This window comes from Corvus hawaiiensis, chromosome 2, assembly GCF_020740725.1.
Source record: "Corvus hawaiiensis isolate bCorHaw1 chromosome 2, bCorHaw1.pri.cur, whole genome shotgun sequence".
NCBI lineage: Eukaryota > Metazoa > Chordata > Aves > Passeriformes > Corvidae > Corvus > Corvus hawaiiensis.
In genome coordinates, this window is record NC_063214.1 from 20,566,365 (window position 1) to 20,592,344 (window position 25,980).

A 25,980-nucleotide genomic window follows, 5' to 3' on the forward strand; every position below is an offset into this window, starting at 1 on the left:
TGCAGTCAGGCAAAGATGTAGCTGTGTGTGCACACAAGTGCAAGCACACCCTGATTTCTAATCACTTTGCACTACTACTTGCACTGAGAAGTAGTCAGCACATCCTAAAAAAAAAGGATGTTGTCTGGATGTTGACTACTCAGGGGACACAGGTGCAGAAAGATGGAGCACCTCAAAAAAACCCCATACCCATCTTCAATTACACCATTCTGCATCAGAGAAATTACTGAGCTCAACTGATGTTGGTTGACTCATGATGTAATCATCACATATCAAAACAGTCAGCAGTACAGAACACACATCAAAGACGATTAGCTCGAGTTGTACTTTTTATTTTCAGGATTAAAACCCCCAACGATATAAAGCAGAAGAAACAGATGTAAACCCCAAATTTATTTGCAGTTCAGATGAGGCATCCTGGTTTCACAAAACTGAATTGGACAGATGGGTAAAGCACAAACTGCAAAAAGAAGACAAACTGCACAAAATAAAGACTGAGAATTCATAACTCCTCTTCACCTGGTCCCCCCTTTGCATCCTTCCACAGTATAAATAAAAAAATCCATCTGGAAAATACATTTGACATTGAGAAAAATCAAAGAACCATCTAAATTGTTTTTATATAGGATGTGCTGATCAACACTTCTTTCAAAATTAAGAATACACTGAAGTCCAATGTAGGTGGTATCACAGGTCTAACAAAGGGTAAGAGAAGTACTGTTTAAATGGACAACACACAATACATAAATATTCGGGGATACAACATAAGCAGATTCAGCACACTGTTCTAAAGCTGACATTCCTATTCCAGTCCCTACAATTAAAAGTTTACTTGATAAGACTTGTGGAGAAATAAATACACATACAGAAGTAAACACACTCAACAGAACAGATGTATTGAATTAGTGACTGATTATTTTTAATACAAAATAGAGACTGATTTAAAAACCTACACCAAAGAGCTAATAGGATTACCCTTAAAGGTGTCAGTAAGTAAATCACTATACTCTTACCACAGTTAGTCCTACATACATGTCCTTAGCATAAAATTTATTTGCTCTTCACCATATGCTCTGGCTCTTCTACCCATCTGTTGAGCTAAAAACCAAAGCTGGAATAAGAATTTGTCAAAGAAGAAAAGAAAAATCTTATTTCCCACTGCCAAAAGGACTGCATTTAGACCCGATCTATACTTCAAATGAATTTTTGAGTCAGTTCTGGTCCTCACATTAGACAATTTCTCTGTGCTTTAACAAGCATTGAAAATTTGCTGAAGTTTTGTCCCAAACAGTGGTTCTCTGACTGAAAAATTTGCTTATTAGGAATTGGTAACTATGTGTTCAAGTCAAGAAGAAAGTATTATGAAAACAGCATATGGACATCATATTAAATACTGCATATTCAAGTAAACCTCAAGTCACACATGCTCAGTCAGACTTCCATAGGTAACTCAATTCTAAATCAAAATATCCATGTCCTCTATCTCTATTTAAGTCCTAAACCCATGTCTGCTAAATGATACATCAATGAACTCTGACACCTGAGACAAGTATGCAAAGAAAGTATTTCCAAAGGCTTAGCCAGATGAGAAGAGACAAGCATCTTGGCAGAAGTCCTGCTTCTGTTTGAACCAAAATCCCTGCTCAAAAGTGCTTCTTCAACCTTACAATTCAGCTTTTTAAACTCCAACATTCAGCTAAGTTGATACCAACAACATCAAAACCCAGCATGTGCTAGGAGCTAAGGCAGCATTTCCCCATTATTCTTTCCTCCAAAGAGGCCGTTTAACAGAATATGGGCCTTTTTGCAGTCAGCATTTCTGCTCTGAATCACAGAATTGTTAAGGTTAGACAAGACCTCCAAGACCATCAAGTCCATCACTGCTGTTTTCATTACTAAACTACATCCTCAGGTGCCACATCCACACATTTTTGAACACTTCCAGAGATGATGACTCCACCATTTCCCTATGCAGTTCAATATATTATGACAGTAGTCCCCAAGTAAGAAGCCAACAGATTGTCAGTCTGCAAAATCTAGTACTAACTCTTTTTTGTTTTCATCTACGGGACACAATAAGAGGCTAAAAACTTGTACATGCTCCGTAACAAACGTCTCCCTACTGCTTCCCATCAGGGATACACACAGAGGTCTACTGTGCCTCAAATATGCCCTTAAATTGCACATAGCAGCAATCAGTGCGAGAAGAGGAATGCCACCAGTGTGCTTGGCATTCAGGGACTGCACACCAGGAAGAGAAACAACAGTCATAACACAGTGTATAACTAACCTGAATCTTTAATAACAAACCATATGTGTAATTATTCAAGAATACACAGTTTAAGTACTTTGCTTCGAGCAGATGCTTGTTTTCTGACTTCTCCTCTCCCAGCACCTACCAAATGGTCAAGAGGCCAGAACAATTCTTCTGAGGAAGTTTTCTACCCAGCCTGTTTAAAAGTGAACTCTACAGCTTTGGGGATATACAAGCAAGACTAAAATCACTGTATTCACCAGATGTGCGTCTACATCAGCAGTAAGAACCCCCAGCCTTCTCCTGTGCTCATACTCATCTTCGTTCTCCTCAAGTTCACACATCCTGACCTTGCAGGCTGTTATTTGCTAATCTCAGGGGCAGACTACTCAGGGGCCAGACTTGGCCAAGTGTGCCAGTGTGAGCTGCAGCACTGTCACTCACCTGCCAGACCTGCTCCACTGTGCTGCCCAAAACTGGGCTAAGCACTGCCACACCCTCCATGTGGACACTGGATGCAAACTACTGCCCTACTTCCTTGATCCTCCCTTGCTGCCCAGCTCACCTTTTAATTTTGCAATGCTGGAAAATAGAGTCCACAGGCCAAAGTCCAAGCCTAGATGAGATCCATTTGGCAAGGCATGAGGAAGTCTGGATGTGTTTTGGTGTTGAGCAAGCAAGATAAGCCTATTATATGGATAGCTTTGCTCTGTGTAACAGAACGGACTAAAGGTAGTTCACACTGCTTAGTTAGGATGGTTTAGGACAACCCTAGGACCAATTCTAAACACCAGCATGAACGATGCCCAGAGTAGGCCAAGGGAGATGTCATGTCACTGACAAGAGTTACCTGCCAATTGCCCAACTCACCATTTGAGAACATTAGATTCCTCACAGTGGAAGCACAGCACCAAGTACTGCTCTGAAATGACACGAGTCTCTTCTGACAGGCCAAACTTACAGAAACATTTTCCCCCCACACATACTTAGCCATTAATACTAAATCTATTTTCCATTTATTTTCCCTCTGCTAACACTCTTAACACCCAGCATGTTATTTTCTATTTCAAGAGGCAAGAGCTAACAGCAAATATGTTAGAGAAACTTCAGAGTTTGCACTTAAAAATATCTAACCAAAGCCCTGAGCCCATCCCATCTCTATTCAGATAAATACAGCAGAAGGACTAATGACAGTCATTACTGTGCACACACAAATATTGGTTAAGCCAAATAAATCTCTTTTGAGGCATATATATATATATATATATATATACACACACATATATATACACACACAGTACAAAATAGATTAAAGGTCAAATACAAACAGCATACTCACTTCACCTTGCTTTGTCTTCCAGTTCTGCAGGGAACCTTGCAATGGTATTATTTCTGTCTCACTGGCATTCAAGCCAAGTTACAGAATCACAGAATATTCTGAGTTGGAAGGGACCCGTGAGGGTCATGAGTGCAGCTCTTAAGTGAATGGCCCACACCACAACCTTGGTGTTAACACCATGCTCTACCCAGCTGGGCTCTGAGCACTAAGACAATTTGCAGAAGAAAACCACTGAAACCAAACCCATGTGTAGTTTCAGCTGGGGCCACAGATAAAATAGTAAACACAATTCCGCTAAGGAAAATCCAGGTATTTTAAATAAACTTGCAGACTGAACAGAACTGTTCAAAACAGGTTCTGACAATTACGACAACAACAACAACACCCCAATAAAAACCTTCTGCTGTGGTTTTAAAAGGAAGCATTAAACTAGAAATTTGAGCACAGTTCCCAAACCCTGATTTTTATGACTTGTCCCCTATCACTAAAACACAAGAGGAAAGGAGAAAGACAGTGAGTAACAGGCACTTCCCCCACTCTCAACTCCCTTCAAGAAATGATTCAGTCAAAAAAATTCAAGGAACTCTAATGAAAGCCATGCAAACAACAGATAAATCAGATTACAGTCTGCTCTGAACTCGGCCAAGGTTCACATGGAAGGTTTGCAAACCTTTAAACTTCTCCTGAGTTGTGACAAGCAAACAAAGAAAGTTGGGATTTTTTCACAGCTGTTAGATCATGATGGCAGATACAGGATAAAACAACAAAATAAATAATAAATCTGGAGATTTATTTTTCCTTTGAATAAAATATGTATAAAGACAATCCAGTCTATAATAAATAAGCTTAGAGATAAATACAAATTCATAATCAGTGAATAATTAGTGCACTAATATTGCACAATTTTAGTGCAATTGGTGCACTAAAGCACCAAACTTGCTTTAGGAAGATGATTGAGCAGAGAAGTATCTGCTATTCAGTCCCTTTTGTGCTTTTTTAAAAAAACCAAAACCACAATGAAGATAAATCAGACCATAGGATACTATCAGCTAGTAAATTAAGTGCTGATAAGTACCAACATATGATTGCATTGGCTCAAACACATGGTCACATTTCACTGTGAACCAGCACAAAAATGAGTATGACTACAGAAAGAAGCAGTACTGACACCTGCCTGTGCTTGTGTGACTATTGCTAACTCTGTCACAAGCAGGTGAAGGCTGGAGAAATGTCTCCATTAATGGCTGTGGCTCTCTGTCTACAAGCACAACTTTCAGGCTGGACTGCAGAATTCACTGTCCCATCACAAACCGGTGATCCAGTATTTGGGCTTTGAGTAGTCCCTGTCAGCTCCAGTTCTTAGAATATTGAGCAAGCCCCCACTTGGCCCACCCTCCTTTGAGAGAAGGGCTGCCTGGGTGAGAGACTTTCCCCGAAGAAAAACTAATGGATTAAAAAAACCCAAGTGACCAACAGGTAAAAGAGAAAGGTTATGCTGTGGTTTCCTAAATGTCCCAGGAATTCAGGAAAATTAATGCTTCCTGTATGTCACAGGACACAGGAATTCAGACTTGAGTTCTAAACCTCAAAATTTGAAGACTGAAATATTCTCCAAATTAATGCCAAAAGAAACACACTTAAACACGGTTGCAATAAATGTACTGAAGTAAAAAAGTAACATAAAGAGGTAGAGAAGAAAGATTGTGCCAAGCCTTCACCTCTGAGGCCCAAAGGACAGTTTGGATATTTAACAGTGCTAACAGCTTCTCCCTGAACAACAGCAGTATTGTCTTCTCAAGTAAGTCAGAGGTAGTGTCTAAAACAGCATAATGAACACAGCAGCAGCCTCCAGCTGAGCCCAGCCATGCCTGAGGTGGCCCAAGAACAATGCTGCCCCAGCCAGCCTGGTCATGCTGCCACGGGATCAGCAGCGATCCCTGGCGTGAGCCCTGGCCATGGGAAGTGGGCAGGATGCACACACAGGGGTGCTGGGAGCACGGTCACCAGGGAGATGTGCACCACAATGGGGTACATCTGCTCCACAGGCCAGCCCCTGTCTGCAGCAGATGTGTGCACAGCTCAGCCAAACAGAGCACACACACACAGACAGACGCAGCAGCACTCACACAGCACGCGGTGATTCACTCAGGTCCACACGACACCAGGAGAAGGGACCTGGCTGTACGGGATGTTTAACCACGTTTCCTCTAGGAAACTTTTTTCATAAAGAGAGATTACAATAGGTTTCACTTGAAAAGTAAAACATTTAGCACAGTTCAAAGATGTCCACTAAGGAGCACAAGTGGAGCACAGCAATCAGGATTTAAGTTGCAGATTCGTCCTCTTCTAAAAGGAGGTCGTTCAACGCAATAACTGTAGCAGCAAAGTCAACCAGCTCCACAAAGTCTGAGGTAATTATGTTAACACCCATAACACCAGGCTTCTGTGCTTTCACCCAATTCAAAATCATGGGCAGATTCCTAAAGAAATTGAAATAAAGAAAGTTAAACATTGTAAAAGAGGCACTTATCTATACATACTCTACTCAATTCAAACACCATGCTGTTTACAAAATATATTATCTCATATTTGTTATCAGGTCCTGGCTGTTACCCTAAATGCAACTGGCTGATGAGATGAGTGCTTAACACAGCACGTGGTCATGAGCTATCACAGACATATTGGTCAGTCATCAATCCAAATCAGCAGTCCCTCTATATTCACCGGGCAGTCAGGATTTAACACTGCACTACAGTTTTCTCCACCCTGGTTTGTTTTCACCCAAGCACATGTTAAGTCAAATGCTCAATTTCACAGCAGACTTCAGTGTAACACAAAGCAAGGCTGTACCTGGCCCAAGATGTTCCCCTGCTCTTCTCTGCCTCAAGGTGGGTGGGGAAAAAAGTTGTTGGAGGCAGCAGACTGCATTTCTCCCAAACTCTCTCCAGCCTCCAGACCCACCCAGAGCAATGGGGTCAGGGAAACCAAACCTAGAATGAAGCTGTCAGCTCCACAGGGGTTGAACATCCTGCTATACATCACTATAACTGGAGAAAGGGGAGGCGTGTCAGGAACTGAGTTAAATCAAGTTACAAATTCTACCATGGGGAGAAATTTCAAGTAACTTCTTGGACACGGTGCAAGTCAGGAGTCTGCACCAGCTTTTTTGCACTCTAACATGAAACACCAGGCTTTTCAGCAGTTAGACACAAATGGCTAAACATGCTAGCATTATTTAGATTACTGCTGTAACATGTATACACTATTTGAGAAGATGGTATGCTAGCAAATTAGTTAACAGGATGATGAAGAGAAAAAAGCAAAACCAAAAAATTTAAAAACACTCCACTCCTGCTGCATCAGGACAATAAAAAAGTCTTATCAAGAACCATGAGTGAAGGCGTAATTACTGCCAGGGGACACACCAGACTTCAGCCAGCTAAGTGTGACTGTTGCACATTTCTCCTTTAGCAAGACCTCAAGAACACTTAAATATTCATATTCAGGGCAAAATTTCCATACAAGAAGGCAGGCATCTACATAAAACTGCGAAGACAGATTTGCATATCAGCTAGCTTGTGCAAATACACACAAGCAATCATGCTTATGCAAACTGCAGCATTTATTTGCAACTTTCGGTTTACTTTCAAACGAGTGGTAAGGATAAGGGAAAGGGCTGGATTGAACGCAGGCTTCCCAGTAACAGTGGCTTACAGCACAGATCTGTGCCAGGAGTCCCTTGAAACGAAGCTGCTCGCCCATTCCACGAAATGCGACGGTCCTCTGTTAGTTTTGGCCCAGGAATTCCGTCCGGCCTTGGCGCGGATGCCCGCAGGGCGCCGGTGCTCAGGGACCCGCGGCCGCTCGCGGGCCCCCAGCGCCACCTGGTGCCGAGCGCGGCCGGCACAGCCGCGGCCACCGACACCGAACCCAGCCCGCAGCGCGGTCTGACTGTGGGTGTGCCACATGAACGCCTCTAAACAGGACGGGGACTGAAAATTCACAGATTTATACCCAACCTGAAATTCCCTTATTCACAGAATCATTGAATGGCCTGGGTAGGAAAGGACCTTAAATATAATTTCATTCCAACACCCCCTAAGGTAGAAGATACCTTCTACTAGACCAGGTTGCTCAGAGCCCGATCAAATGCAGCCTTGAACACTTCCATGGATGGGGCATCCACAACTTCTCTGGGCACCCTGTGCCAGGGCCTCACCACTCTCACAGTAAAGAATTTCTTCCTAATATCCAAGAGGACTTTCACAGTTCAGGTAATTTTTAGCAAATGGGCTACAAGGTAATAATTCCATAAAATAAATCATATGGAACTATACTGTTCATGCTGTTAATGCTATTAAAAATCACTGGCACTCTGTGCTAATCAAAGCAAAACCCTCTTACAGCGACCTTACTTATAGGCAAATTAATTGTACAATGGTCAGTGGTATTAAAAAAAGCCAAATGGTGAATCTAGTTTTTGGAAAGCCTCCTCCCCACCCCCTAAAAATACAAGGTAAAATACTGTCCTAGGTCATACATTTCTGGCTGTTACCAAAATTACTGAGACATTTGTATGGACAAATGCAAAACTGAGTCCAGAAATAAGCAATTTTCCTCTGTGGCACAAGCTTTTTTTGCCCCCCTAAATTCCACTTCAGCCAGCTTGAAATGAATTATTGCTTTGAAGCCACACATCCATCCCACATTTTACAAAATCATATAATATTCAGAAAAAGTTCCACTTACAAGGAAACACGTATACATCCTGTTACTTTATTATTTTCACTAATTCTTTATTTTTAATGATTGTAAATATCTCTCATGAACAACATGAGCAAAGCTGCATGCTTTTAGCAAGCCTAAGCAAACGTTTCCTAGTTTCTTGCCAGCTCAGTCAGTGGCTCTTTCAACACGAGATGTATTAAGTAAAGAACTGAGAAAATCAAGACAAGTCCTTACCTATGAACAAGTGTGTTCTTCAGACCACGAATTAGATGCCGTGCAATCGTTTTCACTCGAGGTGTGAGAATTGCTTGAGATACATGGAAAGCCCCATAACGACTTCGTTCCCCAAGTGTGGTCTCCAGGAACTGTAGCAGTTTGTGCACATTAGTTGTATTAGCCCATGGTGCTGGCATTTTATTACCTGGCCATAGGAAGGGATATTCCTGATATAAAGGGTGGTGGTAAAATATGAGAACCTAACAGAACAAAAATAAAAAACAAAAGAAAAAAAATCACAATTACTATATTTTTATTTGGACAGGCTGTTGCATTGGTTTGTGTTCACACAGTACTGTTGCAGCTAGTGTAGCAGTGAAAAGAGGACCAAACAAAAAGAAGCTGCTCTTGAGTCATGAGTTGCACAAAATGTTGCACTATTGCCAAAGGAGATGGAGATCATTTTGTTCAGCTTTGAGGACAGGATTGCTTCAGGCTTTAAGCGTTATCCATTTAAAATGACAAAGTTGCCTCTTTCATTTAAAGAACTCAGCTTAAATACATTGCAAATTCTTACTGTCAGAAAATACTGTAGCTGTACTTGAAGTTAAGGATTTTAGCAGTTTTGTCATCTTCTGAGCACCTCCTAAGAGGCTAAAGTGTGCTGGGCTGACTGGCACATGACTGGCATACTGGCACCGTGTTCACACTTGCTGCATGAGATGCCAAAGCCAGTCCTGCTGTCAGCAAAACTGTCAAATCCAAAGTTAATATTTTATACCTTGTAAGGTGCTTCTCTACAGCACAAAGAGGCAACACTTTTTATTAATACCCACATGTATACAAGATTCATTTTGAACCCTAGTATTGACAGCATCAGTTCAGAACAATTCCTCAAAGCCTCATTTCCAGTTTAAGACCATGTGCTGCAGCTGAAACCCTTTCCGGTTCTCAATTTTCATGTACCTCTGGGAGCAGTTACCACAGAGAAGAGGCATTAACCTCACCTCTGCAGATCTGGATGGCTGCAAAGGAGGTAAGAAATTCAGTACCATACCATAGTCATGCTAAAGCTGATATGCTTCACACTAGTCAGAAAGACAACAGCTAATCAAATCCTCACCAACACAAGTCTGCACTACATGCCCTTCCAGAAGAGAAAACCGTTTGTGAAGAGCACAAAGCTCCAAAGATACTACAGTTTAATTATTTAACAAACATGCTTGGGAGCAGGACACAGACTGGCCACATGTCATGGGTTAGCAAGCATAGTCCCGGAAGTGATGTTCTTGCAAAGAGGTGCTTACAGCTTCCTCTGTGACCTGACAGAACCTATCAGCTGGCCAGTTTGAATATGGACAATTCTTTGAGCCACTTAAAGTTGTGACCGCCTCTGTGATCCACACTTAAGAACAGGAAACTCCAAGGCAGAGTCTCTCTCTCTCTTGTTTCCGATGCTGGGACAGGTGGCTGCGGGCCCTGTGCGGGGCCGGGCCACAGCCATCCTGGAGCTGATGGGCCCTGTTCCACCCACGGAACCCCTCCCACAGCCCTGCTGTGGGCAGCAGGAGCAGCTCAGCTCCCCTCCCCTCCACTGTGGCCAAGATTCAGCTGAAGCTGCACCGCTGTCCAGCAAAGAGCATGTGACCAACAGCAATAAGCTTCATTCCAGCTGCAAGGCCTAGGTGACATTAACCCTTTTAGTGCTGTGAAGAGCTGAAAACCTGAGGGAAGAGAAAGAGGAGATGCTTAAAGCTGAAATTCTGTTGTGAAGCTATGATATGTCAGAGTACCCATTGTAATTTCATGAAGGCATGGGGGGTGGAGCGTTCAACTTGTACTTGTGAGCAAAAGCACCTGCGCTGAGATAGGCAGATGCTGGCGCAGCTGTAATTTCATGAGAAGTTTGAACAGGGAGAGATGGACCAGATGAGGACTTTTGCTCCAAATGGAAAAGGAGAAAACCTCAGTTCCTAGAGATGCTCCCAGAGATAGTCCTAGAGATGAAGATGAGGAAGACCCTTTGCTCCCAGGGAAGGAGAAGGGCCTCTGTTCTTAGAGATGAAATGCTCCCAGAGACGGGTGAAGAGAACTTTTGTTTCTGAACGGCTCAACCTTAAATTTCTACCCCAGTAATTTCAACAGTGGACCCTCAAAAGCAGTTGTGGGAAAAGCTGTAAGTCGGGGGGGGAAGGGACTCACATGCAAGCAGAGAACCAACCTGGGTGGCTGTCTCGTTGTGATAATGTTTTCATAGCATGGGCAAGAGAGATTCCTCTTCCTAAATGGACTGAACAAGGTTATTATTGAAGTGATAAACTGACTGAACATCTCAAGGGTTGTCTTTTTACATTGTCAGTGGGAGAAGGGAGGAAGATGGGGGGAGGAGAAGAGTTCTGAAGGTGTGGTATGATTTTTTTTTTTCTTTTAGGTCTGTTAATAAACTTCTTTATATTCTTTCAAGTTTGGTGCCTGCTTTGCATTTCTCCTAATTCTTATCTCACAGAAGATAAACAGTAATGAATATTTTAGACCAAACCACTACACCACACTATGGATGAGTTGATACACAGCTTCATGTAAATAGAGGAAAACGTGCACACTACATAAACAAGGCCCTAGTGGGCTTTAACTTGACCATCAGCAGCATTTTTGGTCCAATACTGTGAGTGGGAACTACACAAAGCTTGTCTCTTTAAAGTCTTAACATTTTGGGTTTGAAAAACATTAAGCATCCTTTCCCTACCTGGTGTTTCTTCTCCCACATGTACAGTAGTGTCACATATTCTACACATTCAACACAACAAAGTTTGGATTCAAATGCTGAGTGGATCCTGTTGATCAAGAAGTGGTGATGGCTGTCCTCCATGGCATAGAAATGATTGAAATCCAAGAAGATTACTTCCTTGGGGTGCTGCTCAAGAAAACCATTCATCTCCTTCAGCCCGTCCCATACTTTGATGCCAAATAAGCCATGTATGAAGTAAATCTCTTGTCCTATTTCCCCGGGTTTGGAAGATACACGAAGATCAAAGTAGCGGATCCCACCTTCCAACTGCTCTTTAAAAGTTAGATTTTGAGTTACTGACCATTTCTTCATGATCTTTCTAACCAAGGAAATTCTGGCCAAACGTTTGATGACTGTTGCTTGGTCTGGTCCCACAGGAGATTTCTCATCAACCCAGTAGCTGAAAGAATCATGTGATCCTAGAAAAAGAGCCAAGAAAAATTAATTTTAGAAAAAGTGACTCTCCCAAAACACATATACCCATGTGCCCTGAAAACGGAACTAAGTCCTATGCATATGGCAGGGTTGCAGAAGAGTTATGCTCATGTGTGAGTCTTTCAGACTATTCTTTACACCTTACTTTTCCCTGATAGTGTTACGAGTTATGCATAAGGTTCTCAGTTTGAACTGCTTTCTTGCATGAGCTCCCAATTTCAGTGCTCCCTGAACACTACAGAACAGACATTTGTGGTAACGGGAAACTTCCTTCTAACCTTCCTTCGTTTACAAACTACAAATCAACCCCCAAAGCTTTCCCAGAGCCTGGTACATGACTAATCTAGGATGAGACTCCAGATTCATTTTAAGAATCTAAACTTTAATTCTATCTGGTAAATCTAGCCATGACCTTATACACCAAACATCCTGGAACAGGTATCTTTATTCATGTAATGGACTGAGGGATCTGCACCTGTACATGCCTTACCAGCACATTTCACTTTAGCCGCAAGATGGCAGATAAATGATTAGTAGTTTGAACAGTGGGCAATGACTGGCTGGCCTTAGAGGTGGAACAACTGAACGCACCACCAGTTACAGCATGGATAGATACCAAACTCATGTTAAACAAGTTCATGAACGTGTCTTTTACCTGGCATGCTTTTGAGTGACCACAGGTATGGTGAACAGAAAATTCATCAAAAAAATACAACCAACAATCAAAATCACCAATCCCTACCAAAATAATGGACGTCCAAAAAGCCCCTGTAACACAATCTGTACCTTGGCAGAGAAACTGCATCTCCAATATAAAATTTTTACTTATTAGAAAAAACCTCCAACTGAAAATTCAGTAGTTAATGGGAAAAAACCCGTGAAATAACAAAACTCCAAAAGAAAAGTTTCAGAGTCAATGAAATATCCCTGCCTTAGCCAAGTCAGTAACAGAACAAAGAGTGAGAAGACAGTGTATGTCTGCATTGTACCAGAACAGCAGAAAGCAAAGACTGGCAGAAGCTGATCCACCACAGACTGGGGTTTACCAGGGATTTCTAATCATTTCCACCAGGCACCAGCAAAGCCAAGAAGCTGCAGCTGCTCCAGGCTTACCTTCCTTGTGAAGCTCCAGCCAGCAAAAACACTATAGGAGCTGTAAAAGCCCTGCTACCCTTTGTCTTCAGGACAGGAGACAAGAGTTTGCCCATTAAGCCAAACCCCACCTGCTCCCCGTGGACCCACTTGCTGAAGTGCAGAGAAAGCATCTTCACCCAAGCAGCTCATTTTCCAGGTGCCCCAGGGTACTGTGACGCTGCACTGTGCTGCTGACACCTATGTTTTACATTCCTGCATGCTTGTCCCTGCTTCTAGGATCATGCTTTTCTCAAATTTCCTGCTCTACCTCAGTCTGCAACTCTTTAAAATCCTAACTTTTCATATTCAAAATAACATTTGAGGCATTCAGAGCCTCCTTTACCCCAATCTTTTAGTTGTGTAGCAGTGCTCACATGAACAGTGATGCATTTCTTGTGATGCAAGATCAGAGCTACAAACAAGATTATGATCTTAATTGGATTACCTTGTCAGCATTTTTAATCCAGATGAAAGAACAGACTGTGCATAAACTAAACATCATTTCTCAACAACCTTAAATGCACTCTGTTTCCATGGATTTCAACTAGTTCAAAAGCAGTGAAGAGGCAGTGTGAAGGTTAGTTTTAAAGCTTTACAAATGAGCACTAATTCTGACTAGCTCTTCATGAATTCTTCACAGCATTTGTAAAAGTGGATTCTCTGTTACCGCTTTCCATTCAGTCTTCTAGACAGAAGTGAGAAGTACGAAAGATGCCAGCTTAAGCAGCTTTTTAGTACCTGTCCCAGTAAACTACATCACAAAGTGGCTGTTAGTTGTGGAGTGATACCTAGATTTTTTTTTCCCCCCATCTCCAAGCACACAACCCCAAACAAAATCCAGGAGCAAACATCTAGTGAAGACACTTCAGAAACTATATGATGCTTTAAACCGTAGTTTACAGATATTTGAGTTTCATCTACCTCTCTGTACAGCAGAATGAATCTTTCAAGCTTCTACAGTATTTGGAAAGTAGACTTCAATAACAAGGGGCTTGACTTCTACCTTGGAATTAGTCACTTTGCACAAAGAAATCTTTTGTTTTGTTGGGTTGGTTTTCTTTCTTAGTTCTTAATTCTATCAAGTTTTCTTTCTTCTTCTGTTTAGCTCACTGTAGAAGATGGTTTAACATTGTAGAATAATGACATAAGAAATATTTTCATTTTAACTAAGACAGTGCAGCATTCTTGAGACCTGTCTATAGCAGTCACTCTCACCATTATGCTTCGTCAGACTCATAAATCTGACTTACAAAGGAATGAGAATTTTATCTGGCCACAAATATATTGTTGTCCCTTCAGAGTTGTCTAAGCAAATCTGAACCAAAAAACAACTCATTTTCCTAATTCTGATCACTCTATAGCCACAAAAGTCTTTCCTTTGCAGTTTGTCACTTACAAGGCACTTTTAAGGATAGAGAGAGCCAATTTTCTCCCCGCACTATCACAAACCAAATTCTATTTATAGCCTAGCACTAGAAATCAACATCAAAGAAAACAAGTCAGCACATATCAACTTTTTCAACACATAGTTTAAAAACTGCATGCCTTCCCAGCCAACTGAACTATGTGTGACATGCTTCTATAGTTAGAGAAGATCCTATTAAATCCTGCCCCATGGCTCTGCTAAAAGCCTAGGATATGGAGCTTCTCTCCTACAACAAAGTCAACATGCATACCTAGGCATAACCAAGTAGAACATGAGCTGGAGCACCTGCAAAACATATCCTCCTTTTCACTGTTGGTAACACATCACCTTGTAAGGAGGGCAGGGGAGCATCACCAATTCTGTTGATCATTCTATGATCAGTACTGAGGCTGGAAAGACAGCAGAAGTTCAATTAGGTCTTCAGTGGTCATTTAAGAAGGCCAGTCACCAACATCTAGGCCAAACCTGGACCCACAATGTTTTAACACTGGTAACAGGAAAAAACCCCAAACTGAGACCCTGAAGCAACAGCACTGGATACTTGTGGAGCTGTGGGGTAAGAGCAAGGTAAAGACCCACATCATCCACCAGGCCCTACTTTAAGATCACTGTGATATACTACCAGCTCAGGCACTGCCTTTTAATATAGCTTAGCTGTGATATTAAGTACATGCTAAGCGGATTGCATCATGACGTCAAAATAATCCCTGCTCTCCTTTTCTCTATCCCCAAAGTCATAAAAAGTCTTGCTGTTCTGTAGCTATAGCAGAAGCCAAGCTGGTTGCTGCTATATGTGATACAGCATGATTTCTTTTTGAAAAAGCATCACCTAAACCAACACAAATCTGTAAAACTTTAAAGACAAAGGGCAGAGCCTACACCACAAGGATGGAGCAGACGAGCCCCATTTTGTCAGGAGGTCAGTGTAAGAGCTGCTAAGCACATTCTCAATTCATATGTAACACAAGGATGTGTGAAGGTACGTCCACACTGCCCAGTGACAGCAACAAGGCTGGCAGTTCCTGGACAGAGCAAGAACCACAAAACCCTCATAGCGACATACACTGTAAAGTCTTTTCCACTTGTAAAAAATCCCTCACCATCTGTGTTCCCCACCACACAAATAAAGTGCATTGCCTCAAATTACGCTAAGTACTTACTTTCCTTGGGAAAAAACAACCTCAAGAATTCTTGAAGTGAGACACTTCAGATGATAATTAACATCTCAAATAGAAATAACACCCTATTCAGTAAAGCTATTCCTTAAAACTGTTGCTTGTGGACAAAGCAACTAACAAAACTAGGCATTTATAACCTCCACCTCACACACTGAGAAGTGAAAAGGCAGAGAAAAGCCAAGAAACTTTGTCTTCATTGTCCTTGTGGTAATGAGAGGCCACAAGCCCAGCCTGAACTGCTGCAAGTTCCTGCACGTGCAGGACACTGACTTACTGTAGATGAGACTGGATCAGCATTCAGACTGCAAACCTTACCGAGCTGCTCCAGTGACATGGCATCTGTCTGGTGCTCAGCCCTTCCCAAAACCAAGTCAGGCACAGAAAATACAACAAAGAGATGATGATTTGCCAATTGCTTCCAACTGGGTGAAGATGTGCAGCATGAAGCAGCAAGCATTAAATTTAATCATGAAAGAGACTGCACATTCAAAGACAAAAATTAGGAGACTGCTAATCAGCTGGCAGGTCTTACAGATAGCCGCTGCTCTATTTCAGTCTCATTTCTTTCATCTGACAAAGACTGGCAGCTTCAAGGACAGAACTCACATGCCATCAAATGCCCAGATATTTAACTATCAAAGGCTCTGTTATAGTTAGAATAATATTATATAGGTATCTTCCAGACGCCAGACTTAAAATGACAGCTAGACCTCTTAATTTTATCCCAGTAATTGCAACTGTGGATTAAATTTCATTCATATCTTTAAACATCTTTTTATTCTGCTTATACTAATTCCTCAAGTTAATTGTATGTTAAAGAGCTCACTTTTCAATTCAATTTATATGTTAAATAGATTGTATTTCACTATTCAGGATGACTTTTTGTTGAAGCCCTTGTGCTAATTGTTAGAAAGCAGCCTTTTATCACCACATCTGCAGTAAAATCTAACTTCCCAGTGTGTTTGTTTGTCATGCTACTTACTCACAGATAGTCAAATTAACCAATGGTGGAGTTGAAACAAATGACATTCATCAACAGAATGTTATCAAGCCTTCAATTTCAACAAATACTAGCTTATAGCTCTTCACTCTCAAGACCAGTGACAGGACTCTGAGAGAACAGCACAAAGCTGAGTCGGGAGGCTTACGCTACATCTTGGGAAAAGATTCTTCACCCAGATGGTGGCTGAACACTGGAATAGGGAGTGGTCACAGCACCAAGCCCGTCCAAGTTCAATGAGTGTTTGGACTATGCTCTCAGGCACAGGGTGTGACTCTTGGGGGTGTCCTGTGCAGGGCCAGCAGTTGGACTTGATGATCCTGTGGGTCCCTTCCAACTCAGCATATTCTATGATTCTGTATCATTTGGTATTATCTTTTGTTTCCACATTATACTTCCTGCAAATACAGTTGTAGCAGAGGGACAGGGATTAGCATCATGTCACCAACCCCTCGTAAATTTACCTTCATGGAACATTAAACATATGACTATACAGCATACAGAGTGCAGAGATCTTCCAACATAGAACATACCTGTGCACTGCCAATCACTCGAAAACAAGACAAAAACTCATGGGTTTTTTTGGATAAAAAGCATGTTTCCCAACATATTGCAAGCCTCCCTGGTTCCAAGGCTGCAGACTAGTCAGAACCAGCAGCTCAAGACACTTTCTACAAACATCTGGCCAACCAAGAAGCAATAAATGAAAGCACAAGGGCAGAAGAGTGTGCTGTCGGTAAGCTTAACTAGATCTGATTAAGTTGGACTGGTCTTTACATGAATAGAATACTAACAGAATAAAAATTGCAACAAACAAATGTTTAACATAACATGAAGCTAAGAAGCAAGGTCAACAAAACATACCCATCCCGTAAAAGCATCAAAGGGTCATTTACGACCAAAGAATCACCCCAGCTGTAGTGACGCTGAACTTCTTAGCACAAGCTTTGCTCACTAGACAAAGTACATTCCCCACACATTGCACACCACTGCACATGACACAGCAGGCATTACAAAGCCAAGATGGGCAGAAAAACAGTAATCAAGTTCCAAAAACACAGGATCTAAAGTGTTAGCGAGTCAAGGCTACCCCACAAATGTTCTTTTAAACCAGATAACCTGTGTGTGCCGAAACTGAGGGAAAAACAGGATAAGCAAAAGTGCCTCTCAAAGCCTAGAAGTCCTCAGGATTCAGGTCGTTAACAATCTAGATTTTCTTATTAGAAGATTAACATCTTAAAAGTTCATTAATGAAAAGCAAATCACTTGTCTAGCAAAAGAAGATGAGGCAGAAATAAGAAACATCTTATTGATAATCAATTATCTAAAACTATAGAGATGATTATATTTTAAGAAACCTACAAGAATCCTTTAGATATTCTTAATGCAGTCCCATTAAGACAAATCCTAGTACAGACCAAATCCTCTTAGGAAAACTCCCTCCCTCTATCCAAGAACTACCCTGATTTCCCCCATTGCCCCTTTCAGGCAGCGGAATGGGATGCAAGAGCTTAAAGACAACCTAAAACTGTCTCAGACACAATGTCACAGAGTAGTTTGTTTGTCTTTCCAGCCAGGAGAAATCCTTTTGGCACTGGTTGGAGTTATTGCCATCAAAGTTTAAGGCCATTTAGCAGTGATTTCCCATTTATCAACCATCTCAGCTGTCTGCAATGGGAATGCAAGAAAGACACATTATGTCTCTACCATTTCAAAGCCTGACTTGATCCACATGCTCAAAAAGGAAAAAGCCCTTCAATTTAGAGTCCTAAACTCCTCTTTTGTGACCACTCAGAACTGAGTGGACCAAGGGTTCATTCTCTTCTGAGAAGGCTCTAGGGAAATTTTTATTACATGGTACTTTCCCCTCTTTTAACATCTTTTCTGGAAAAGCAGGCAAACAAACTTTCACAACATGGAAGGAGAACAACAACCATTTATATTAACATCATGACTAGTTTTCTCCATTTGAAGTAAAACTTTGGTATGTTCTGCACTCACTTACCAGACACACTTAAGTCACTCTCTAGGGTACAGATTTTAATAAGTAACAGGAAGAAAGAAAATGTTTCCAGATTTAAAAAAAAAAAAAAAAAAAAAATAGGACCTTCATATACTGTCTGAAGAAAATTTTGCAGCATTTCAAGAGTAATTTGGTTTTGGCTAAACAGATTACATAAGTTCTTTAAAAAGAGAAGCCCTAAAACTGGCTTTTCAGGGGAACTCCTGCACAGACCCAGTGTCCGCCACACCAGTTCCTCACATATGGACATACAAAAGACATAACCAACATATCTTGGTTACTTAAGAATAGTGGAACAACTTCCATCAAATGTTCTATCAGTGTAAGAGTCCAGATAGTTCAACAGCCTCTCTAAAAATATTAGAGATTTGCTGTTACAATCAAATAGCCTACCAAGGTAATAAAATGTCTTTTCAGAAAATTCTGCATTTACAAATACTCAACATCACCATACTTATGCATGGTGAGGTTACCACCTCATTCATTGGTAGATGAAATCTAAATTGAGAGGGAAATTAAAGCTTGGTGAATCAGAACATAAATCTTATATTTCTTCCCTTTGAGCTTCAACCCAACAGATGGCCAGTTCGGCTGATTCAATGATCCTTTTAATTAGAACTCCAAAGGAGTACTGTTTGGGAGGAGGATGCAGCCTCAAGCTCACTACCACTCCTCTCAGCATGCACGTCCACAGTCCACACCAGCCCACGAACAAATAAACAAGAAAATCACAGCATTAGCAAGTTCAGCAGCTCACCTCAGAGTCACGCAGGCAAAGAGAAAAACCACCCAATCCAGTGAGAGCCTAGTGGCCAGCTCTCAACTGGACAGTGCTGCTGCTTCTTTTCAGAACCACTTTGGTTCTGCTTGGCCAGCTCCAAGTCTAGCAGCTCATGGGGCTTTTGGGGAACAGTCACACTGTTGGGACAGCAGTTGGCCAGTTGGTGGATGGGAAGATGGCATCCTGCACAGAAGATGCTCAGGGCCCCACCACCTCCAGGTGTTCCTCATGAACCTGGCACATGTCACACTGTCCAACTCACCAACTCAGTCACTCACAGCAGGTCATCAACACATCAACACCTCTCCATGCCTTTTATCCCTCCTTTAAGCTTAACCATAGGCTTGGCCAGCAGGACTGCTCCTTGTTAAGACTGCCTACTAGCTGTATTTGTAAAGCTTTGTTTTCCAGGGATGGTAATGTCCTAGTACTTTGATCATTTAAATCAAAATCAGGAGGCTTCCTACTGAGGCTCTTGGGACGAACTTCTCAGAGAAGGGCAGAAACAGCAGCACACTGTAGTATGGGAAGTTTTGGGCCAGTCATACTGACACTACCATAAATGAGCTATGGGAAGTTATTATTTAAAAGTGGGCTAGAAAGTCAAGAGTGTGTGTGTCATAGGGGGGAGTTAGGCAGCTTCACTACTGCTATAGTTTGGAGCAGCAAAGATTTACTATTTTAGAAGAGCAAGAACACATATCTCCTTGGAGATCAGTGAACAGTCATGTTCAAGACACTTTACCAACGATTCTAAGTCACCAATATGGTCTTGTTCTGGCCATGTTCAGGCCAATATGATTTTCTCTGTTCAAAAAAAAAATGCTTCCGGAACTGTAAACCCCATTTTTTTCTGTCAGCTCTGGGTACCTACAATCCAGCATCCCACAGGAAACTCCTCACCAGTTGTCCAACCTGATGCTGACAGGAATGGCCCCACATTCCAAATGCTCTGCATGACTTAGAAATTAAATTCTGGCCAGCTGTCTACATGCTTTCTGAGGAAGCAAGAACACACCAATGGGATCACCAGAAGATGACAGAAGAGGCCCTGTACACCACCAGAAGCCACAGGTGGGGAGCTGCCCCGCCTCTCCCTGGAAAGGCAGCCTGCCCAGCCTGCACGTTCCACACCAGCAGAGCACTCTGCTGAGTGCGACATGTGGTTCTAGGTGTACCAGTGGCTGAAAAACTGACTTCTGGTGGCAAAAGCTGCCTTACTGTTTCAAACCAGCCTTAGATGTATCAAGTTTGACCCACAACACAAACATCTTTATTTCAAAATTTTAAAAAACTCCAGAAGAAAACCATTGGTGTAAGGTTTGGGGTTTTTTTAGTATCACATTTCAAAGTGCTAAGGTAAAACATTTTACTTTTCCCAAATTTCCCATCTTTTAGCTCTCTTCAGCAACTTCTATCAAACAGCTTAGTTCAGAGTCAAATTAATTGTTGCCCAGTAAGCTTTGTTTTTACTAATAGCCTATGTTTCAGCCAAAGTATATGAAAGAAAACAATCACCCATTTATTCTGCATACATTATTATACAATATTCTACATATTCCACCTGTTGTTCTTTCCTGTCCACATCTGCAGCACCATGACACATCAGGTTAACCTTCATGTTCCCTTGGGACACCCACACAGTCCAGCACCCACCCTGGGGCTTGCCCAACTCCATGAGCAGCTGTTGAAAGCAGCTTTTCTGGCAAGAACCACTTCTCAAAATAAAAAAATGCCTCTAAACCATTATCACCACACAAAACCTCCCCACCAGGTTAGCTTGGGGAACACACTCACTGATTTGTATTTGCAGGGGGAGAGAAGGAAAGGCAGGGGACAGAAGAGACATTTGATTACCTTACTTTATTTACAAAAGGGCACCCATAACTCTTCTGGGTGCTCCTGCAAGCAGCAGTGGATCCCTACCTAAGTCATCATATGTTTTCTCTGGAAGACAAAGAAAATAGCAGTATGAAAAAACTCACAGCTAGCTGTCCTGACCAGAACTAGGAACCAATCAAGGGATACAGACTGATCCAAAACTTCAAGTATACCTGTTACATCATGGCTCTTATATACTTAAAGTTGGAATAGTCCAGACAGGATTAAGTAAATGTATTATTACCAAGACCCAAAGGAACACAGAACTGCCTGTTCTTCAGCTCATGACATTCATCCAGCACCTTGGAGGCTAGACAGATGAAACACTCAATAAAAACAAACACTGATAGCTGGCAGTTAACATCTGCTAGACTGCCTTGCTGTCTCAAACCAAAACGCACGAGCTTACCGTCACCTCACACAGTGGAGACTGAGACAGAAAAAATGTTTCACCTGCTCTAATACAAGTATTCATGTAAAAGTTTGATGAAACAGGAAAATGGTACTGTACCTTCAGATGCAGAGACTTCAGACTCTAACACCAAGTTAATCAAGATGCTTGCCTTTCTAAAAATTTCTGCAGCAGTTCAAATGAAACAGTATAAACCAGACACACCATGGTGCTATCAACTATCAGGATGCAAGTATAAGCAAGGAAAAACTAGGCTTCTCCAGCTAATTCTTTAAATAGATGATTTACTTTGAAAACTGATCAGTGAGAGCACTCCAGATTTTTGTGTTCCATTTCTACATGGAGAAATAAGAAAAGTAGCAGATGCAGATCAAAAGATGACCAAAGAAAGTAATAACTACCACAGCTGTGATTTCATAAAAATTTCTAATGTAAACCAGCTTCAGATTAAACAAGTGCTATACCATACCCTGTCAAAGGTCACATCCACAATCAAAATGTTTAAGGGTTCATTTTTAAACCCACATCCAAAGAGGATTAGTGAAATGCAATTAAGAGAAAACCCTCTAGACTTTCACACAAGGTCATCACTTGTTGAGGGTGGTTATTTTTGTTGACTATATGGTATGCTTGTAAAGTTGATGACATTTTAGTTACTTGATATTTGTCAATTTTTCATTGCAAAAGATCCCTCCTTTCATGACATTGCACAGGGAATCTCATCTCTTTTCCTTGCCTAAGACTATATTGGTTTAGCATTTTGGCTAGTTTTTCCCAGTAGAAGTAACAGAAAAGCCCAAACCTGGGAACTGATTGCACACAAGCTTTGGAGAAAGGCCTTGACTTTTTCAAAGTTTCTCTCTATTTTGAGCACAGAGTTAAATAAGCATATAAACACCCCATATACCTCATGAATACCCATCTTCAACATTATTTGCTTGCTACCAGTCGGTTCTAAGGACTGAGGAAAGAATGACCTTCTCTACCATCCAGTAAGGTGTTTCACACCATTATGGAATCATAGAAAAATGGAGCTTTAAAAGGACCCTCAGAAGTCACAGCCACCTTTTCTAAAGCCAGTGAAAACAAGCAGCTCTGAAAGCAAAAGGTTTGCAGCAAATAAAGCAGAACTCTATGAAGACATCCTGGGCAACATACAAGGGAGTTTCCCACTCACATTAGCACATAAATTAAATCTAAGAAGTTATTTTCTGTGTACATTCTCAATTATTTCACTTTAAATAGCCCGTGATACCATCATTTTGCTCTTCTCTTAAAGAAAGGTAAAATTTTATTCTTTAAATGCTGCAATTCTTTAAAGTGCAAAAAGTATAGAACAGCAGTTGCATCATTTTGAGTGCTGATTTTATTTCAAGTTAAAACAAGTTCTAAGGTTTCCACTCCTGGAGCTCTATCTCTGATCCTATGTACAAAGGGTGACAAGGAGTAGGAGGGGAGAACAAACAAACTCCCCATATCAAAACCATTTCACTCCATCATTCCAGGGGAGAAAACAAATGTATCCCGAGATCGATAAAAGCAGGCCACTCCTGTCATATGCACACACAGGTATTAAGCACAGACAAAAATGCTTCTCATTCAACCTTTCATCTCTCTTTTCAAGGTAACACTGGTCCTCATTGCTGTTCAGCATCTGCAAAGATTCCTCAACTGCAACCTGTATTGCACACTGCTAGGAACACCTGCCTGGTGCTCAAAAAAGTTGCTTTGTTAAGCACCACACCAAAACCCCACTTCAGCAAAATAATGACTGGACTAAAATAACAGTAATCAAAATGACCAAAATCTACCCAAAGTATCTTTTGCCTGCTTGCAGGTTGCATGAGGTATATACAGGAAAGTGGGGGGGAGATAGACCAACCTTGATCACAAATGAACATGTACTGCAAAAATTAAAAAAAAAAAAAAAGCATCACCCCTTTTAAAAGCACCATGGCATTAGTGAAACAACCACTCATTTACTTGCTTTCTCTGCTGCAACGCTGGTTGCATGATGTTTGCAAGTGACAGCAGCATTGCACCTAATGCAATCTATACCATAACATTCTGCAGTTTCACAGCCTTTAAGTGGCTACACCAACAAGAAGATGATTTATTACTGTTCACTAAAACAGAGAAGCCTTTCTTTGCCAGAAGTTTCACAGTCTGCTGATGTTTGAATCTTACATAAACATTGAACTTATTTTCTGTCCTGCTTCCCTGTTCAATAGAACAGGGTCACATAAAATGTTTTTGCTACTATCAGGATAGGAAAGGGCACCACTTTTAACTGAAACCTGCCATTTTAAGTGTTCTGCTTCAGGTAACACAGCAGGGCATAGGAGGTACACAGCCCTTTCTCTACAGGGCATCTCTTCTCAAGGGTATTTGAAGCATGTAGAGAAGCAGCTGTGTTACCTCTGACACAAAAAGTTACTGTTTCTAGGGGAGTGTCTCTGAATCTTTGCTATATAGAATCAGAATCGATTAGACTGAAAAACACCGCTGAGATCAGAGTCCAACCTAAGCCCAAACACCACCTTGCCAGCTAGACCGTAGCACTGAGTGCTATATCCAGTCTTTTCTTAAAACCACCACGGACAGTGACTCCACCACCTCCCTGGGCAGCCCAATCCAATGTCTAATCACCCCTTCTTGTGAAGAAACTCTTCCTAACGTCCATCCTGGACCTCCCCAGGCACAGCTTGAGACTGTATGTATGCTACAACACATATCCAAAGTGCTAGTGGACAAGCTAAAGCACTAAAATGAAAACTAAGCCTGTACCAGAGTCTAACATCCACTATTAGAAGGAGCTACAGTAACCACCCCTAAAAACCTCCCTGTTGACATTCGCAATGAAGAGTATTTTTTGCCTTTTACAGATGGAAGATCAGCCAAAGTAAATTTCAGGTCATCTGGTGTTGTCGTCATTTATCAGTTTATCTATCTGTAAACCAGGCTATAAAAAACATACCATATAATGGTCTGGGCTGGGAGGGAGCTTAAAGATCTCGTAGTTCCAAGCTCCCTGTCACGAGCAGGAACACATTCCACGAGAGCAGGTTGCTCAGAGCCCCATCTCAACAGACCTTCCATTTGATGAACCTCCAGCTGTTGGCTCAGCGCAACCAAGCCTTTCTCCCTACCCGGTTTCCGCCTTACTTGAAGCACCCGCAAACGTTCAGGAGGGCCTCCAGCGGTCACCGCTACCTTTGCTCAAGGCAGTGAAAGCAGCACGTCAATGGTTAAAGTCTCACAGCGGTATTTACGGGAGATTACGCCCTCCTTTCTCTGCTGCAATGGACAGGGCTCCTCTCAGCCCCAGCACTCGCCCCAGCCTCCACCTCAGCACTTAAATTACGGGGGACGCGACGCCGCGGCCGAGGCGACTCCCCTACCACCGCCCGGGCGGCCCCGGCACACCCCGTCCCGCCCCGCCGCCCTACCCGGGATGGCGAGGTTGGAGAGCGGCAGGGAGCGCAGCGGGGGCGGCAGCGAGCCCATCCAGTCAGCGTTGCCGTCGGCCATGGCCCCCACGGCGCCGCCCCGCCGCCGCCCTCCCCTCATGGCCGGCGGGCAGGCGGCGCGGCCGGGCCGGCACCGCCGGGGCAACGGCGGCACCCGCCGCCCTTATGTAATGGCGGTGACGTCACGGGACTCAGCGGCTCGCCATTGGTCGCTCCCCCGCCCCGCCCCCGCCCCGCCCCGCGCGCCGGTGGGGTCGGTGGGTTGGGATGGCGGCGGCCGTGGAGTGCGGCGGGACGGGGCGGGCACGGGGCACGGCTCCGCCTCTGCTCCGCCTCTGCTCCGCCTCTGCTCCGCCTCTGCTCCGCCTCTGCTCCGCCTCTGCTCCGCCTCTGCTCCGCCTCTGCGCCCACCGCCGTGCTCCAGCAGGCGCAGCCCGGGCCACGTGGCCGAGGACTGCGTCCAGACCGGTCTGGTAGTATCTCCAGTGAGAGAGACCCCACACGCTCTCTGGGAAATCTGTTGTAGTGCTCGGTCACTGCACGGGAAAGTTCTTCCTCACGTTCAGGTGGAACTTCCTGGGCATCCATTTCTGCCTGTTGCCTCTTGTCCTGTTGCTTGGCACCACCAAGCAGAGCCTGGCTCCATCCTGTTGACACCCTCCCTTCAGATACTGATGGACATTGATGAGGCTTCTCCTCAGGCTTCTCCAGACCAAACAGGCCCAGCTCTCTCAGCCGTTCTGTATAAGAGGTACACCAAGCCCCCTAAAATTCCTTAATTCCCTCTGCTGTAGCTCCAGAGAAGCTACCCCCGAGACAGAGGGCCAGCACCTTGGTTTTATGATGCTGACTGGTGAGTTAAGTGTATTATCTGGAGAGATCTACACTTGGCAGGAGCCAACACGGCAGCACAAG

At 42.7% G+C, this 25,980-nt stretch overlaps 1 protein-coding gene across 2 annotated transcripts; it reads right to left on the reverse strand.

Moving 5' to 3' along the window:
• Nucleotides 1-316: 316 nt before the first annotated feature.
• PLCXD2 (phosphatidylinositol specific phospholipase C X domain containing 2) lies at nt 317-25,186 on the reverse strand. 2 transcript variants are annotated; one of them, XM_048294313.1, is made up of 4 exons: nt 25,045-25,186; nt 11,284-11,744; nt 8,556-8,797; nt 317-6,073 (listed from the first exon to the last, which is right to left on the reverse strand). In XM_048294313.1, the coding sequence occupies exons 1-4, from the start codon at nt 25,163-25,165 to the stop codon at nt 5,917-5,919; spliced, it is 981 nt and encodes a 326-aa protein (XP_048150270.1). In that variant the 5' UTR covers nt 25,166-25,186; the 3' UTR covers nt 317-5,916. The 2 variants fall into 2 exon arrangements, with proteins under 2 accessions (XP_048150270.1, XP_048150271.1); XM_048294314.1 differs by lacking the exon at nt 25,045-25,186 and adding an exon at nt 14,571-14,673.
• Nucleotides 25,187-25,980: the final 794 nt, after the last annotated feature.

What these genes read in the sequence shown, in the direction of transcription:
- PLCXD2 (XM_048294313.1), bottom strand. Translation starts at nt 25,165, where the DNA reads ATGAGGGGAGGGCGGCGGCGGGGCGGCGCCGTGGGGGCCATGGCCGAC. An exon ending in TGTGGGAGAAGAAACACCAG is followed by an intron (nt 8,798 to 11,283) that starts GTAGGGAAAGGA and finishes TTGTTCTGTTAG; the next exon opens with GTTCTCATATTTTACCACCA. An exon ending in AAGAACACACTTGTTCATAG is followed by an intron (nt 6,074 to 8,555) that starts GTAAGGACTTGT and finishes CAATTTCTTTAG; the next exon opens with GAATCTGCCCATGATTTTGA.